General features: G+C 41.8%; 1 protein-coding gene across 1 annotated transcript; it reads right to left on the reverse strand.

Moving 5' to 3' along the window:
- Nucleotides 1–2,194: 2,194 nt before the first annotated feature.
- Nucleotides 2,195–7,990, reverse strand: zbtb8b (zinc finger and BTB domain containing 8B). Its single transcript, XM_023275785.3, has 5 exons — nt 7,854–7,990; nt 7,080–7,272; nt 4,537–5,452; nt 4,221–4,399; nt 2,195–2,953 (listed from the first exon to the last, which is right to left on the reverse strand). The coding sequence occupies exons 2-5, from the start codon at nt 7,251–7,253 to the stop codon at nt 2,639–2,641; spliced, it is 1,584 nt and encodes a 527-aa protein (XP_023131553.2). The 5' UTR covers nt 7,254–7,272; nt 7,854–7,990; the 3' UTR covers nt 2,195–2,638.
- Nucleotides 7,991–17,061: the final 9,071 nt, after the last annotated feature.

The raw sequence follows: 17,061 nt of genomic DNA on the forward strand, positions 1-17,061 counted from the left end.
GATAATAAACTCAGATAAAAACATAGCAAACAGTTGTTTTTAATTATGTAGTGCATGATACAGTTATGTCACTGCGACCATCAGGATGAAAACACAAGCTATCACCCGCTGCTGAGAGAATTGTTTAGAATGGTCAATAGTCAACTAAGAATCCCCAAAAAGCAGGACTGTTATGAAATAGTAACTGCTGGAACACAGGTGTCAATGTCCACAGTCAAGTATGTTTTATATCAGCATGGACTGAGAGGCTGCCATGCAGGGTTGAAGGCTGTCCTCCAGAAGCAACACCTTCAGGCTCAGTTCTAGTTCTCTGCTGATGAATTCTGTACTTCTTGTATTTGTAGCATTTTTTTATTTAGAATTCACAGATGTAGATTTAGTTATTTATTCTTCTACTGCTCTCTATGCACCAAGTCAAATTCCTTGTGTGTACTCACTTGGCAATGAAGGCTTTCTGATTCTGATGACATAGACAAAGACAAAAGGCCTGCTGGAGGAAAGTTCTGTTATCAGACAAGAATTGAGCAATTTGGCTACAATGAGAAGAAATGTGTTTTGAGGAAAGAAGGTCAGGCATTGAACTCATAGAACACCAAAGCTACCGTCAAGCATGGTGGTGGTAGTATTATGCTCTGAGGATTTTCACTGTCATTTCCCCTCATGGTATTGATTCTGCAACCACTGGACAAATAGATGAATGAAATAATCATAATTAAGTCCCATCTTAAGCACACATTAACAAAAAATGTTAATGCAGAAGTTAGTGATATTAGCTGCATGCTACAATCATGCAAAACAAACCTTCCAGAATATTTTTTTGATATATAATGCAATAATGAAAAGAAAGCTATTTGAACTTTAATAACAACTTGAGCGCATATGACAAGTTGTACCACAAAAACAAAATATTTCTCAATCAAATCCATGGTGTTCAATGCACTGATTTGTTGTTATGCTTTTACAGTTGGTCACATTATATAGCTATAAAAGGCACCTTTATGCTGTTGTGAAGGATCAGATTTTTTTTTTTGAAGTATTCAACAGTTGGGTTGAATTCTTTTTTCCTGTCTAATTAGCACTACTCTGAAGTCAGCTTCTCATTCACAGCTTCCGATTCAGCTGTTAAGAGAAACTAAACTCACAACGCTGAGCGACCAGTTGTTGTTTTCCTACACATTTTAACCCTTTGATGCGTAGACCACATCAGGAGATACCCATTTTCCATTGTATTTGGGTCACTTTTGACCCAGGTTATGCATCAAAGGGTTAATGCTGAAAAACCATGTCAAATGTTTTAGATTCTTAATGTCGTCTGACACCAAATATAAAGTCATTGATTTAAGAAGGTGAAAATGGATATATTCTAGACTCATCACACATAAAGTGAAATATTTCAAATCTATTTTGTGTTCATTTTGATAGTCGTGGCTTATAGCTCATAGAAATCAGAAATTCTGTATCTCAGGTTAATAAAGCATTTCCTAAGATCAATCAAAGAAAGACTTCCAGCACAGGAATGTCCAACTTCTGAAAAATATTTTCATTTATAAGCTCAGTATGTGGTTAGGGCTCCTTTTCCACAAATTACTCCATCAATGAAACATGGTATGGAGCCGAACAGCCTGTGGCACTGCTGAGGTGTTATTAAAGCCAAGGTTGCTTTGATAGCGGCCTTCAGCTGCAGTTTTGGGTTGGATGTTGTTTCTCCTTTGTTTCATCTCCCTCGCGTTGATACCCCACGTAGGGTTCTGTAGGGTTCAGGACAGCTAAGTTGTCTGGCCCATCAAGCACAGTAATATTGTGGTCAGCAAACCATCTGGTAGTAGTTTTGGCACTATGAGCAGGTGTTAAGTCCTGCTGGAAAAGGAAATCTGAATCTTCACAAAGCTTGTCAGCAGATGCAAGCATGAAGTGCTATAAAATTTCCTGATAGATGCTGCGTTGCCCCTGGACTTGACACACAGTAGACCAATGCCAGCAGGTGACATGACAACCAAAATCATCAGATTCTGGAAACTTCACAGTGGACTTCAAACACCACGTACCTGGACCTCTCCGCTCTTCTTCCAGACTCTAGAACCTTGGTTTCCAAATGAATTGCAAAATTTACTACTATCTGGAGAGAGTATTTTGGACCACTGAGCTCACATTTCAGTGGTCCAGCAGTTCAGTTATTGTACGACAGGCAATGAGGTTATATCCAAAGTTACACAACACATTTATTGCAACGGTATCCCAAGTGGCAAAATCTTCCTCACAAAGCTCTTGTTATGTACAAACTCTTTTTGGACAGAACAAAACATGGAAAAGGCTACTTTGTCCATCTTGTGTAAAGTTCAGCACATTCCTGCTTTGACAGGCACATTCTCTTTATGTACAACACATACAAAACTAATTGGTTTTGATCAGTGGTGCAAATACATCAGGAAATTAAGGATTACATCCATGATTTAAAAAACAAAACACTTCTTTCCTGCTAGACAAATCACTGGAGCACAATATCTGCAATAGTAAGAAAGACAGGATATTCTGGATGCAAATGGATCAATAAATAAGTCATTTTACAATTCTAATTTAATAACAACAGTGTAGCCACAGTTCAACGAAGGGTTTCTTCTGAGTATCGTGGATGTCATATTCACAGTGTGTGACCTACATCAGTGCAGACAGCCAGCTGTCTTTCAAGCATCTGTTTCTCCACTAGGTCCTCCACTCTGCCAACCTCCACCTCGTCCACATCGTCCATAAAACTGGACCAATCTGTACCCCCATCCGAACGTTCCATGGGTTCCGCTTGGCTGGAGGGGTGGACAGGGGCCGAATCATCGTGAGTGGTCGTCACACAGTTGCAGCTATCGCAGATGCCAAAGCGTCTGAGTCCTGGTGAAACACTCGATCCAGTGAAGGTTCGTCTGCAGCTCTTGCATGATACTGGCCAGTAATGTCTGTGGACCTGTGGATGGTCAACACAGTGAGTATGTACCAGCAGCAACTCCTAGATGAGTACAGGTGAAGAGTAACAACACAGGAGCCAAGAGATTTACTGCGTTCATAGAACTCGCTTGAAACAGAATAGGAAAAAATTAGAAATTAATTTAACGTCACTCAATTAAAGAAAGAAACGGCAAATTTACAACTAACCACCTGCATTACTGGCTTAAGCTGTCTTGAGCAAATCATTCTATCTTCAGTACATATTGTAGACTATACAACTCTCTGGAACTAGGACAAAAAGTAAAAATTTATTTGTAAAGTGCTACAGTGGCATCTCTCTTCTTGTGGGAGAGGTATGCCATCTTCCACAAGAATCTGAAAGACGTACAAAATACTCCGCTTTCACCTGGGCTTGATATGGTTTCCCTTAAGAAGAAAAAAGAAAAAAGTTAAACTATTTGGTTAGAAATTCTTCACTTGACAACTATACCTTTTCCCTCACCGTCTATGTGAATGAAAATATTTTTCTTTTAATAGTTTGACTACTGGACATTTAAAAAAAATTAAGCAAATGAAAAACAACTTCATTTAAATTTGTTCTGAACAAGTGCACTCTTTTGTTGTGGATGACAGTTTCCAACATTATTTCTTGTCATTTAAACTACATTGTCTATGTGTTCCTATTTTCTCAGCTAAGCAGCATGTGTTTCACATACGGATTTTTAGATTAACTGGCCATAACTGTTCTTGACAAGCAAAGTCTGTGCTCCTCAAACCCATATACAGATATTTACATCTGGAGGAGAGTTACAAAATTCTTATATTCCTCAGTCATTTAAATTTTATATTCCTCAGTCATTTAAATTCGTATTACACCAAGTTCTTTTAAAAAAGAGTGGGATTAACTGTAGGTCTTTGTTTCTACATAATCAAAAGAGCTTGCTGCCTACCATACACACAGCGGGCTACTAAACTGAGGCAAAAATTACATAAAATGGCACATGGTAATTGTATATTTCCTTCTTAATAATAATAATAATAATAATAATAATAATAATAATAATAATAATAAATTTTATTTATAAAGCGCTTTTCCAAAAACTCAAAGACGCTGTACATAAAATACAATAAGATAAAACAAAATTGTTAATTAAAATCAATAGATAGTAAAACAAGTTCTTGAATAACTTTTATATCAGAATCTAGCTTGGACAGGAAGGTTTGCATATTAAAACCAAGTTAAATGGCACAGCACAAAACTACGCCGGTCGTGCTGAAGTTCTTACACTAAGTGTGTGGCTGCGGAGATGCTCCTGTCTTGTGAACCTCTTGCCACACATTGGACAGGGGAAGGGCCTTTCTCCTGTGTGGCAACGTATGTGTCTCTTCATGATCCCCTTCTGTTTGGCAGTGTACGGGCAGAAAGGGCACTTGTGAAGCTTCACTGGCACTACCAAGCCATCACCTGCAGGGGGAGAAAGACAACAATTCAAATCTGCTCCACTGCTCTGCTTGAGAATTTTTTTAAAAATAAGTCAGCTGGGATGTACAGTGTGTCATCCTAGCCCATTTGTATTGGGCTATCTTGATCTTGCTAATTACCTGTATCTTCTCCAAGCCAATCAGACTGGATCTCCATAATAGATGAGCCCACAAACCCTAAACTTTCATCCATTCTGCTTCCTCCTGTGTTGGTGCCTAGTCCTTGGGCAAAGCGCTGCCCTACTCTATCCCCCAGAGGAGCGGGACCTTCACCTCTGGATACCATCTCCATCAGCTGTCGAGTGTTAAACGAAGGGCTGTACCCCAAGGGGGAGCGTTCATTGGAGGGAGAGGGACTTGGGGGAAGCAGCCTGGTATGATGGGTATTATGCAGCGGAGGCCCAGCATACGAAGCAAGGTCTTTGGTGTCAGGGGATTCCATAAGTTCCTCATCAGGGTCGTACTCTATCTTAGGGTTCACCAACTCTGGAGTCAAAGCAGAGGATGAGGAGGATGATAGATTAGTCTGATCCATATGTCCCTTCTGTCCTTCACTCCCGGATGCAAATTCCTCCCTGGAAGAGTAGGCGCTGTCCATGTCCCTGCTGGAGCCTGGAGGGGTCGTGACAGAGATGGACAACGCGGTTCTAGCAGACGTAGCGGCCTCTGAACCTAAACCTGAGCCTCTGTCCACCTCTGTATCCTGTGAACGAGGCTCAGCAACCCCTGCACCGCTGGAGACTGTCGCAGCAGGAGTGCCACTGTCTGCAAGACCCAATCGTCCATCGTCTGCCTGGTTCTCTTTCTCTGTGTTCCTCTCTTTCTCCTTGCAGCAGATTTCTAAAGATGAGCGGATGTACCCTTTACAGAAATTCACCAGATCAGTCATCTGCAGGTAGCTGGCTGCTGACATCACCTCAATGACGTTGCTTCTGTTCAGTGCCAAGCGGCCAGAGTAGAGGAAGTCCAGGATAATAGAGAAGGCATCAGCTGTTACGATGTCCAAGGACGCTGTGCTGTAGCGCTGTCCACTGTCCTGAAAAAAAGATATATTCAAAAGTTTAAGACAATTTTTGACTATATTTATATGAACATACAAAACTTTGCTGTTTATAGAACATCACTGTGAACCAAATCCACATTGCCCTTTTCAATACTCTTATGCTTACTTCAGAAGTTTATAACAGTATTAAAATTTACAAGGAGCAATACTGCAATCATTTCCTGAGCTTGTTTTTTTCAGAATTTGAATGTACTTATTAGTGGTTGGTCAATTAATCAGTTGACCAGTTAAATACCATTTTGAGATAATCAACATCAGCCCACTTAACTATTGAATTGGCCACAAATTATTTCACAAGGCCAGTAAGCAAAAAATATAAGCTAAGTCTGCAGTGAAGGCAGGATTTTGAAGCGGGAAGGGAAAGAGAAGGTCACATGATATGCACAGCCAATTGTAAACTTATACCTGCAATCTTCATCTGGTGATTAAGACTGTGTTGGAACAATGTTCCGTTTATGATGGAACAGTTTGAGAGAGGAGTCAGTTTGGAGGGTACAGTTTGTGATGCTGCTGTTAAACTGTAATGTTTTAAACTTAAGGTGTTTTTTATCCATGGCTTACTGATTAAATTAATAAGACCACAGTTTACAAGACAATCCAACAGCATCACAAACTGCAGCCTCCACAAGGAACACAAAGTTAAAGCTCTCAATTCATTTAAACAAAAATTGAATTTCTAACCTTCATTAAGCTAAGATTTATTGCAGCACTGGTGTGTTAGCATTTATTTCAGATCAGTGTTCTAACTAATGATAAATGAATGATGTATTTTCTATTTATACTGTACGCTTAAATTTAGATGTGTTCAGGTTTAGAGAGTCTTCGAGTTAGATAAATGTTCATTTATGTTCAGCAGTTTTGCGTCTTGTTTCACATCATTGGTAACGAGATATTGCCTATATTCTCTTTCCGCCTCTAGCCCAGTGTCAGCTAGGACAGGTAGCAGCCCAAAACGAATCCAGTGCAGAATGAAGCTGGTCTACTTAACCACGTAACAGATGGTTTGATGAACACTAACCAAACATACCAGACCTTTAAACCCTTTTACCTTATCCAGCCACCCACATATGGGAGGCATTTCCTTCTTATGTTGTGCTTTGGTGCCTGTATAGGAAGTCCATCCATCCATTATCTATATACCGCTTAATCCTCATTAGGGTCGCAGGGGGCTGGAGCCTATCCCAGCTGACTTAGGGTGAAGGCAGGGGACACCCTAGACAGGTCGTAGTTCATATACAGACAAACAATCACACTCACATTCACACCTACGGACAATTTAGAATTATCAATTAACCTCAGCATGTTTTTTGACTGTGGGAGGAAGCTGGAGTACCCAGAGAAAGCCCATGCATGTCCTGCTCAGAACATTCAAACTCCACGCAGAAAGACCCCAAGAAGGCCAACTCGCGAACTGGGGATCTTCTAGCTGCAAGGTGACAGTGCAAATCACCAAGTCACTGTGCAGCCTTCACTTCACACAGTGATCTTTTCTATAAGTAACTGTTGATAACACATTGTCGTATGTGCATTTTTATATGTACCTCAATAAAACTACAGACACTTGCCCTCCTCTCACGGAGAGAAGCACTGATGTACTCACTTGCAGATAGTGAACCAGAAGAGCTCGAAAATATCCACTCCCAGCAAACAGCACATTGCGGTGGGCCTTAAAGACACGGCCTTCCACCAGGATGCTGCAGTCACAGAAGAAATCCCGCTTACGTTGCTCATTGAGCTCGAACAGCAGTTTGGGCAGGTAGCAAGGCACTTCCATGTCCACAACTCAGCTGGTCCTGCCAGGAAACAGAAGAAACAGGTGAAGAAACAGGGGGTGGGGCTGATACTGAACTCTGTGGAGCTGTAGTCTCCTTCTAATAACATAATATTTGAAGCCTGACTTACATTTCTCTTGTTTTAGAGGCAACTATCTCACATTACTTAACTTAAAAAAATGTAAATATCACAGTTAGAGAAAAAGGTTCACCAATGAGTTCCCTCTGCTAACAGGTAGCAGGTGTGCGAACTCACTGACTGAGGTTAGGCAGTGTGGAATAGTTTAACCCTTTGATGCATAACCTGGGTCAAAAGTGACCCAAATCCAATGGAAAATGGGTATCTCCTGATGTGGTCTACGCATCAAAGGGTTAAAGCACTACAACGTTGCCGGAAATAAAAATTAAAATGTTAAACTAAACAGACCTGAAAAGGGAAAAGTGGAATCTTTCTCTCAGCTTAAAAGCTAGCGTGTGCTGTTAGCGCTCATAGCTAGTTGGTGATACTTGAATAAACCTAACAGCAAACCAAAAGAACAGACTGCATTTCACGAAACATGCTAACGAACTGTGAAATAAAAGCCCACATGAGAAGCCCTCACCTCGATAATCACTCTGACCCGAACAAATCCTTTATTGTATCACTCAGACTGCAGCTAGCAGGGTTCATGGTCCCAAGTCCACGGCGGCTTGTTTTTCTGTAAAGCTGACTGATGCTTGGAAAACCTGCATGTAGGCGCACTACCGCCACCTACCGGCCTGGAGTGTACAGGACTACGTTGACCATAGACTAGTGACGGACCAAAAAAAAGAAATAAATAAAACAAATTAAAATTACATACGTACACTACCGTTCAAAAGCTTAGGTTTACCCAGACAGTTTCATGTTTTCCATGTAAACTCACACTTTTATTCATGTGCTAACTTAGTTGAACACGGGTTTTCTAATCATCAATTAGCCTTTCAACTCGATTAGCTAACACGATGTAACATTAGAACACAGGAGTGATGGTTGCTGGAAATGGGCCTCTGTGTAGATCTCTGTGTAGATATTCCATTAAATTTCCAGCTAGCATAGTCATTTGCGGCAGTCATTTACCACAGTAACAATGTCTAGACTGTATTTCTAATTAATATTATAAATTATTATTATTATTATTATTATTATTATTATTATTATTATTATTATTATTATTATTATCTTAATTGAAAAAAATGTTTTTCTCTAAAAAAATAAGGAAATTTCTGACCCCAAACATTTGAACAGTAGTATATATGTGTGTGTGTGTGTGTGTGTGTGTGTGTGTGTGTGTGTGTGTGTGTGTGTGTGTGTGTATGTGTGTGTATATATATATATATATATAGAGAGAGAGAGAGATACATATAATGATACATTGTGTTAGCACATGAATAAAAGTGTGCGTTTTCGTGGAAAACATGAAATTGTCTGAGTGGCCCCAAACGTTTGAACGGCAGTGCATATATATAATTTTAATTAGTTTTTTGTTTGTTTGTTTGTTTGTTTTGCATCAATGTCATAGTCTATGGTCAACACACTCCCATATATACATATATACACATACATGTAGGGGATAGGGGAATATGCAGTTACATAAAAAAGTTCTTTCCATTTCTCATCATCAAATTTGGATTTCTTTTTTATAAACATGATCCCTTCCTGCCTCACGATGCCTTCGATATATCTGCACACTGATGTTTCATCTAGATTAGTCCCTGCCTCCACCCACCCACCCACCCCTCCCCGCCGGCTGCAGCTTCAGCACACTAGCTCACTGTCAAACTCTGCTCAAACACTGTAAAACTGCATAACAAAATGTTGGAACATTAGATGAATTCAGTCATACATGTTCTACCTAGAAACAGATTCTGTAGAAGAACATAGTGCAGAAGGTCCCAGCCTGCAAGCTGACTGGATTGGCCCCTTAGGTGTGTTACATATGAAACCTTGGAAGTCTGAATCGGTGTTTTAGAGACTGACATCAGCACACTGCATCTTCAAGATGGAAATAGTCAGCCATGATATTGACTTTGAGGTCTAGGCTGTAGTCCATAAACACCGCATGAACATGTTAACTAGTTGAAAAAACACATTTTCACCAGACGGGGGCTTTAAAGTTAATGGTAGTCTTCTTTCGTCCTCTTAGCCCTGACATTCCAGCAGCACAAGCTGGACAGAGTTAGGATGACCACAGTGTACACATCTTAGCAGGTGGGTATTTACCTAATTTATGGAGTGTCTGATTAAATCCGGTATGTCCTATCTTCATCCCAACAGCAACTGGCCTCATCAACAAAGCCACAGACCCCCAGTGAGGTTGCCTCTGTCCCCCAACTCCCCACAGTAGACACTGACTTTATGTGTTACATTAACACACTACTCTTTAAATTTTGTGATCCCTTGATATACTACATTTCCTGTTGATCTGACTTGTAACACGTATTGTCTACTGACTTGCTTGCATTTGCTTTTTTAAAATCTTTTTTTCCTTATTTAAAAAGGTGTCTACATGGTAGGATTTTCTGTTATGCACTAAAACACCAGGTCAAATTCCTCATATGGGAAGACCTACTTGGCAATAAAACTGATTCTGATTCCTGAGATGGGGGAAGACTGCCTTTTCCTTTCTGTTTCTGTTCAGCCTCCTCCCCAAACCAGCATGCTTCTGAGCACTATAAAGATGTCTTTCTGCATCATTTATTCCTGAGTATTCTTGCCATACTTTTAGCATTTGTCTCTGTGATGGTTTCACCCTCTCTTGCAGTGGAATTTTATTTTTATTTTTTGCAGTTAGAGTGAATACTCCCCCCAGTATATCTGCATCTGTATTTCCTTCTGCTGCTGTATAGGCAGAAACTGAAACAAAGCAAACTCTCAGATCCTTATTGTACAAGCTGTGTATTAAATAATGTAATTCAAAAAGAAGATGTGGCAGGATTTCACAGATTTGACGCTTGTGAGTGCTGTCCGATTATCAGATGCAAGTAGTGCATTATTACTCCACTAAGGAACAGCAGAGTTATGTGACGATTGGCATACGTTTGTCCATCTGTTTGCCTGCCTGCCTGTCCGTCTGTCTGTCCGTCTGTCTGTCTGTCTGTCTGTCTGTCTGTCTGTCTCTCTGTCTGTCTGTCTGTTTGTCTGTCTGTCTCTCTGTCTGTCTGTCTGTCTGTCTGTCTGTCTGTCTGTCTGTTAGCAACATTATTCAAAAATGGATTAACAGTTTTGTACTAAATTTTCAGGGAAGGTCAGAAATGACACAAGGACCAAGTGATTAAATGTTGGCAGTGATGCAGCTTATAGTCTGGATCCATGGATTTGTTAAGGATTTCCGTATCACTGAGAGACTGTAACTATGACAACAAGTAAACGCTATGACAGCTGCCTACTGACGATCACATGATTGTGATTCTACTACAAATCGACCAAAGTGACAAAAGGAACAATTGATTAAAATGTGGGGGTGTTTCTGAGTCCCTTCATTTCCTGCTACATATTTAGGTCATGTGATTCAGTATCCGTACATAACGTACACGTGCATAACACACGCCTCTGCTCAGCGCTAGGTCATTTTGTTTGTGGAGACATCTATATTAAATGACCACATTCTATGTTGTCGTGATTTCTGTTACAAATTTTTCGAAGATTTCAGAAATGATATAGCGACAGCAGCCTCTGTGGAGTACTGCGCTCTCTGAGTGCTTTTCTTGTCTTTTTTTTTATTCTAACTGTTGCAGCAAACCCATCCCCTGGTTTTCTTAGTAGATAGCTCAAATTGGGGCATAAAACTACAGCTAATGCATAACTGGTCTTTTGAGCAATCTGTAAATAAAACCAGTTGATCTACAGCTGCATATTTCAGTTCCAGTACACTTCAGTTCTTCCTGCATTACTATCATTTCTCATTTGTGCTGCCATCAAGAGCTCATGCTCCCAACAATCCTGCAGAATGACCTTTGGAGGATGTGAGCTTAGCACAGCTTCTCATTGTACAGACAGCACCTCATTTCATTATATGTGAACTGTGTACAATGCACTGAATGAGCTTACAATATTTGTAACTATGTTATGAAACTTTATCATTGAGTTTTTGAGAAAAATGTTGAATAATTAAAGCATTTTGCATTAAGGCTGTACTGATCTTCATAAGTGAATTCTTTGAAATCACAGTCCAACCCTGCTCTCTATTAGTTGCAAACCTAATTGATGGATTAAAATCTTTGGTTAACTTGACTCTCACAAGGCTCCAGCACGTTTTTTTAAAAAGTCATTTTAAAAATCACCACAGAGACTTTGCTAGAAATGTAACATTTGTCTCACATTAAATTTTGTTGTTCTTGTTTTCATTGATATCGATGATGACAGTGATGCTGATGGTGTTGATGTTTTGGGGGAAGAACCTCCGAGTGTCACCCTCCTTCCCTCACCGAGGCCAGCATGCCGCTGCATGACCACAGGCTGCGCGCGCCTGCCCACATTGTCTGCTCAAGAATACTTGTTTATTTGCCTTCCATTTCAGAGAGAAAATAGTTCCTTTTTTTATTTTCAGACATGGCAAGAGTAAACAAGAGGTTCCTTTAGCGCTGCACCACACCCTCTCAGCACAATCCACAGCTCTTAGAAGTGTTTTTACACTGATGGGTGCCGACCAGGCAACTTATTTGTTTCAGATATTTTCCCATGGCAAACAGGGCGAATACAAAGGCTTCGTGGTGGCCTAGAGAAACCACAGGGTAGGCGTACATGAGCCTCCACACTCGCCCTTTTTTTGAAAATGAAATTTATGGCACCTCATAAAAACTCTATTCATTCTTACAAGCACTAAATATAAACTATTATAAACCAGTCGAGTTTTGGTCAGTCCTTGTAAACTTGACCTAATGGAGCATTGTGTCCGGCTGAAGGCAAGGCCAACTGTCAGCTGACCCAGCTGCCCGGCCCGAACACGAGTCTGTACCAACACAAAGCTAGAAACGGGTTGAACTCTGAGGTGGCTCTGGTTGCTGACCTTCTTCTCGCTGTGACTCAGGGAAACACAAAGCCTTTGTTTTGGTCATTTGTTGACTCCAGGGCAGGAAACTCCCTCTCTGAAGAACTTTCACAGCCAAGCAATCACCCTGCAGTTCCTAAAACACTGCCCTATCTGTGTGGCAATTTAATGCTCGTTTACACCCAGCAACCCCGTAGGAACAAATAACATTCATGATTTGCGACTGGGTTTTGGCTAATGCCTGTGATTATGATGCCGTATGATTTAGTGATCGAAGCCCAGACAAAAAGTAAATAGATGTAGCTATGGCTGTTATGTAAGGCAGCATCCAGACTTGGGACCTCACTCATTGTGTGTGTTAGCCACTCTGAGACCCATGGCTGGCACAGAGGGCTCCAGCAGCACCCCTCTGGGTCCCTGTGGTCTGCGCCTCAGCACATAACAGCCACTTAGGCCGGCATTTTCCCAGGCTGAGACAACACACCACGGTGGCAGCGCGAGCCACAGAGAGGGCCTGATTAAAGAGTAGGGACAATGGAGGGAGAGAGAGCCGGGGACCGTGGTGGCATTTTCCATCTCCGCCGCTGTCTCCTGGGGGGACCAAGTATGTGCCGTGAAACGTTTGAATTATCCCAGAATCTCTGGAATTCAGACAGAGGCACCGCGGAGAGGACCCTCGACCAGGGATCAAAGAGCTTTGAGAGGAGTGCGGTGGACTGGTGGTGAAGTCGAGTACATAGGGGAGTATGAGTGTGTGTGTGAGAGAGAGACACACAGAGAGAGAGAGATACAGAACACTAACTTGAAAAAGATAAAGACAATGTTTGAATTTGCATCATATTTTCTTTTATGGCTTCATGTCTAAAGATGTTTTTCAAGAAAGCCATGTTTGACTTCTGAGGAGGCAGTGATCATTGAGCAATGAAATACAGGCATGTGGTGTGTGTTGCCGTCCTTTTATCCCCCATGGGATCAGATAATGCAATCATAGCCAATCATTGAGAGTCTAATACAGTGGGCGCCCCTCTTTAGTTCGGAGACGCCACTCTCTGTGGTGGTAGAGGAAGAGGAAGAGAGAAGCGAGAGGGGGAAACCTCGCCTCTCTCTTTCTGTCTATCTCTCTCTGTAATTATCACTTAATTTCTTTGGTAATCTGGAGACGTCTGTCTCTTGCTTAGTCTTTTCTTCCCTCACTGGAGAGGAAATGTATGAGTCTGAAATAAATCTGGCAGCCTTTTTATTATTATATATTTAGCACCAGAACAGAGTAGTAAATGGAACTGACCCAGACCACAAGCTTCCGGTAACGCAGGGCCTCAGCGCTGGCTGGCTGTCTTTGCCACAGCCAAGTCCAAAGATCAAAGCCTCTCGTACTATATGCAGTTAGCTAGTCCTCCTCAGGATCTGACCTCAAGCAAGTTTTCATGTCTGAGATAGACGGTTTGTGTTTGTGCCCGAGCTACACATAGAGTGCATGGAATTAGTTCACCCTACAAGTATGCCTTTCAACAAGTTTTTCAGTTTTGCGTGGGCATCTGAATGTTTTTCTGAATGTTCGCAAGCACTTCTGTGTCTGTCTGCATCTACATGTCACTGAATGTGTTTGTGCACTTCAAAAATAAAACTCTGTACAAAGACATGGCACAGTAGTCAGTGAACATAATGTTCATCATATATGATCTAATACAGTGTTGAATCACAGTCACTGCTTGTATCATGGTGGTGCACCTTTAGCTGTCAGTGCATATGAGAAAACCCAGTTAATTTAATTTAAAAGAAAAATCCCAAAATTGAGTAAACTACATATTCAAATGAGATTACAAATTGCTGTGATGCTGCTCTCAGCAACTTTACAATGATCAGTGAACTGCCTTTCAAAGTAGTTGTAATATATTAAGACCCTCAGTGCGTCCGAATGTGTGAAAACAAGTGAGTAGATCAGAATTAGCAAGTTAAATAAGATCAAAAGAAGCAGCAAAAGCAGAAAGTGAAACATTTTTTGTCAAAATAGTTAACTGAAACAAGAAATCTGCAGTTTACTCTCAAAATTATGGACAAATAGTTCAATTAGTTCTAAGTAATGGATTGAAGAGTTGAAATACTAGTGGCACAACTCAACTGAATAGTCTAAATTTACAGTCAAATTCTATTAAAGATATGGGAATAATGTAGGCTTTCATATAATAATCATCATTTTATAAAAACAAATATTTGGAACGTAGTTGTGTTGGTACAAGCGTACTTGAGCTCATCCAACAGGGTTATGGGTGTGTCTGGTGAGACAGGCTGGGAACAATCTGTTCAAAAGAGGATCATATTGTTTTTTTGGCTTTAGATCAAATGCAAGTTTATAGATCAGCTGTCTCCATCTGATTTGGTCCCAGTTTTGCATCAATAAAAACAGTAAAACAACACAAACAGAAATCCAGATTCAGCATTCAATGCGTCCCTGATTTCAACTCCAGTCATTTTAATAATAAAAGCCACTACCAAGACCAATAAAAAGTGGTAGCAACTCCCTAAGGAGATGAAAATTATGTTCGTCATTACCCACATCCTTCCTCCATCAAAGTCCTCCTTTCTTTCCGTGCACACTCACCCATAATCCCTTTCCAGGAGCGCTAAAAATGACCCAGCAGTGTCGTGGCGACAAGTTTTTATGTCGGTTTTTAGGGGCTTACGCGTGCTCTCCTGAGCTGCCGTCTGGACGAGGTGTCGGCAGGATGCCTCCCTGATAAGGCTGTAATCTGAGGTGTAAAGTTATAAGAGGGATTAGGGGAAGTGAGAGGCTGTCAAAGAGCAGCAGCCAAGAGTGTGTGGGGCAGCGAGAAACATGGAGGAAGCAAAATCGGATGAGTTTATGGCTCGATTAGAGGTCTTCTGAACCCATCTAGACTCCAGTTCTTTTAAAATCTCTGAATTTCAAGTACAACGGAGCAGCTGCATGTGTTTTCTGTGTGGAATATTTTAGCTGCCTATTCCACACTGGCTTCCCTTTTCTGTAGGCAAAAATAGAAAGCTTATCGAGGAATTAGGCATCACATGACTCCACGCACTAAAAATTAGTCTCCTCCATAAACTTGAATGATAGCCAGCGTCCGAGTCAGAATGCTGGAGTAAAAGTAGTTTTACAGCGGCTGATATTAGCCGAGTCTTAAACCCCCTCTACTCATCAAATCAGGCAGCATGCATGACTGAGGAGGAGGAGGAGGAGGCCGAGCGGATTAGCCCCGGACTCTTTCATTTTTCACTTTCCCCTTTTCCTCCTCCTCTTTCTCTGCGGCTCATAAAAGATTGCGTCCCGTGTGTGATGTGGCAGAGGAGCCGTGCAGTCAGAATGAACTGATTACGGACGAGGGCCAACGTGCCTTTGAGTCATGGCACCGAGCAGCATTCTTCAAACGCTTAAAAATAGTAACAGTTGGCTTTTTTCAGGTTTGTTTTTCTCATTGGAGGACTTTGGGGCATCCACTGTCAGCTTTTTTGGAGACTCAAATCATAGCCATATTTTTTTTTCTTCTACTTTCCCTTCCCAATCTCCTCCCCCCTCCTCCAATTTTCTTCCATTTTGTTATTGGTTAGTTTGTTTCATCTTTTGAAGAAAATTGGCTTAGCGTGGGAAAGGCAGAATTCTTTCAGGGATACGTTGTGTTGTTTTTGGGTTGTGCGTATTGTTGTTGTTTTTTTTGTCATTTGTTTGTTTTTCTTTTGTCAGCGCAGGAAGAAAAAGTGCCAGCTTGTGCCAAAACCTCATGAAGTACAGATAAAAAGGAGCTGAGTGAGAGGGAGGCCGCAACACCGCGACAAAGATATAGGCTGTCTAAGCAAAGAGCTTTACAAATGACAATCTCCAGGGGGAAACTGGAGGGAGGAGGAGGGGGGTGAGGCAATATGAGGGAAGGAAGGGAGGCGAAGAGGAGAAACAAATGTGGATGGATCGGTGGGAGGAGAAGGGGAGATGGGTACCGGGAGGGGGAGGATAACGCCAAGCAGCAAAGAGGGGGGGAGATGAGAGGGGAAACATTCCCCCTTGCCCACATTAAAGACATAAAAAAGAAAACAAACAGAAAAACATGTCTGACATAAAGAGGCTGGTTTCCGCGGCGACAGCACAATGGCTGCCTGTGGCTCTCGGGGCCCTCGCCGTCCCGTCTGGGGCCCGGCACCAGCGAAAGTCACCGCAGTCACAGGGCCCATCCAGCGAGTGTGCGTCTGTGTGTGTGAAACATGGTGAATGTCATCACAGGCCCAGTGCTGTGGGAACCGCCATGAAAGGGACCCCACTCGGAAGCCACAAAAGCTCCTTTCTGCTTCTTCTCTTCGGCTTTTAGCCTCTTTATTTATCTTTGCATAGGGGGGAGCCGGATGAGGAGGGAGGACTCTCTCTCTCCCCCTCTGTCTCTGCTCTCGCTCTATATCTCTCTCCCTCTCTGACAGACAGTGTGACCCATCGCTGCAGCCATCCCACCCTCTTGACACCTCGAATCACAGCATCCGCCACTTCCAACATGTATATACTGACTGTGTCTAACAGTGTTTCTCTGCTGCTTTATTCACACCTCATATCAGCTCAATCAGAGCATAAAAAAACCACAATGCACCTCTGTGGAGACGCCCTAAAGGAAAAAGCCGGCCTTTCCAGGAATGCCTCGTATATTCAGGTTATACCGAGTGAATCGTGAAGACGGCCAGACAGCCAGTGCCACAGGTCCCAGGCATTCCTTATGTGTCTGAAAGGCAGATAATTCCCTCATGGGTCCAGACCAGAGAGTGCCAAGCTACTCCGGTGCCAGTTCCCATG

This window comes from Amphiprion ocellaris, chromosome 15, assembly GCF_022539595.1.
Source record: "Amphiprion ocellaris isolate individual 3 ecotype Okinawa chromosome 15, ASM2253959v1, whole genome shotgun sequence".
Taxonomy (NCBI): domain Eukaryota; kingdom Metazoa; phylum Chordata; class Actinopteri; family Pomacentridae; genus Amphiprion; species Amphiprion ocellaris.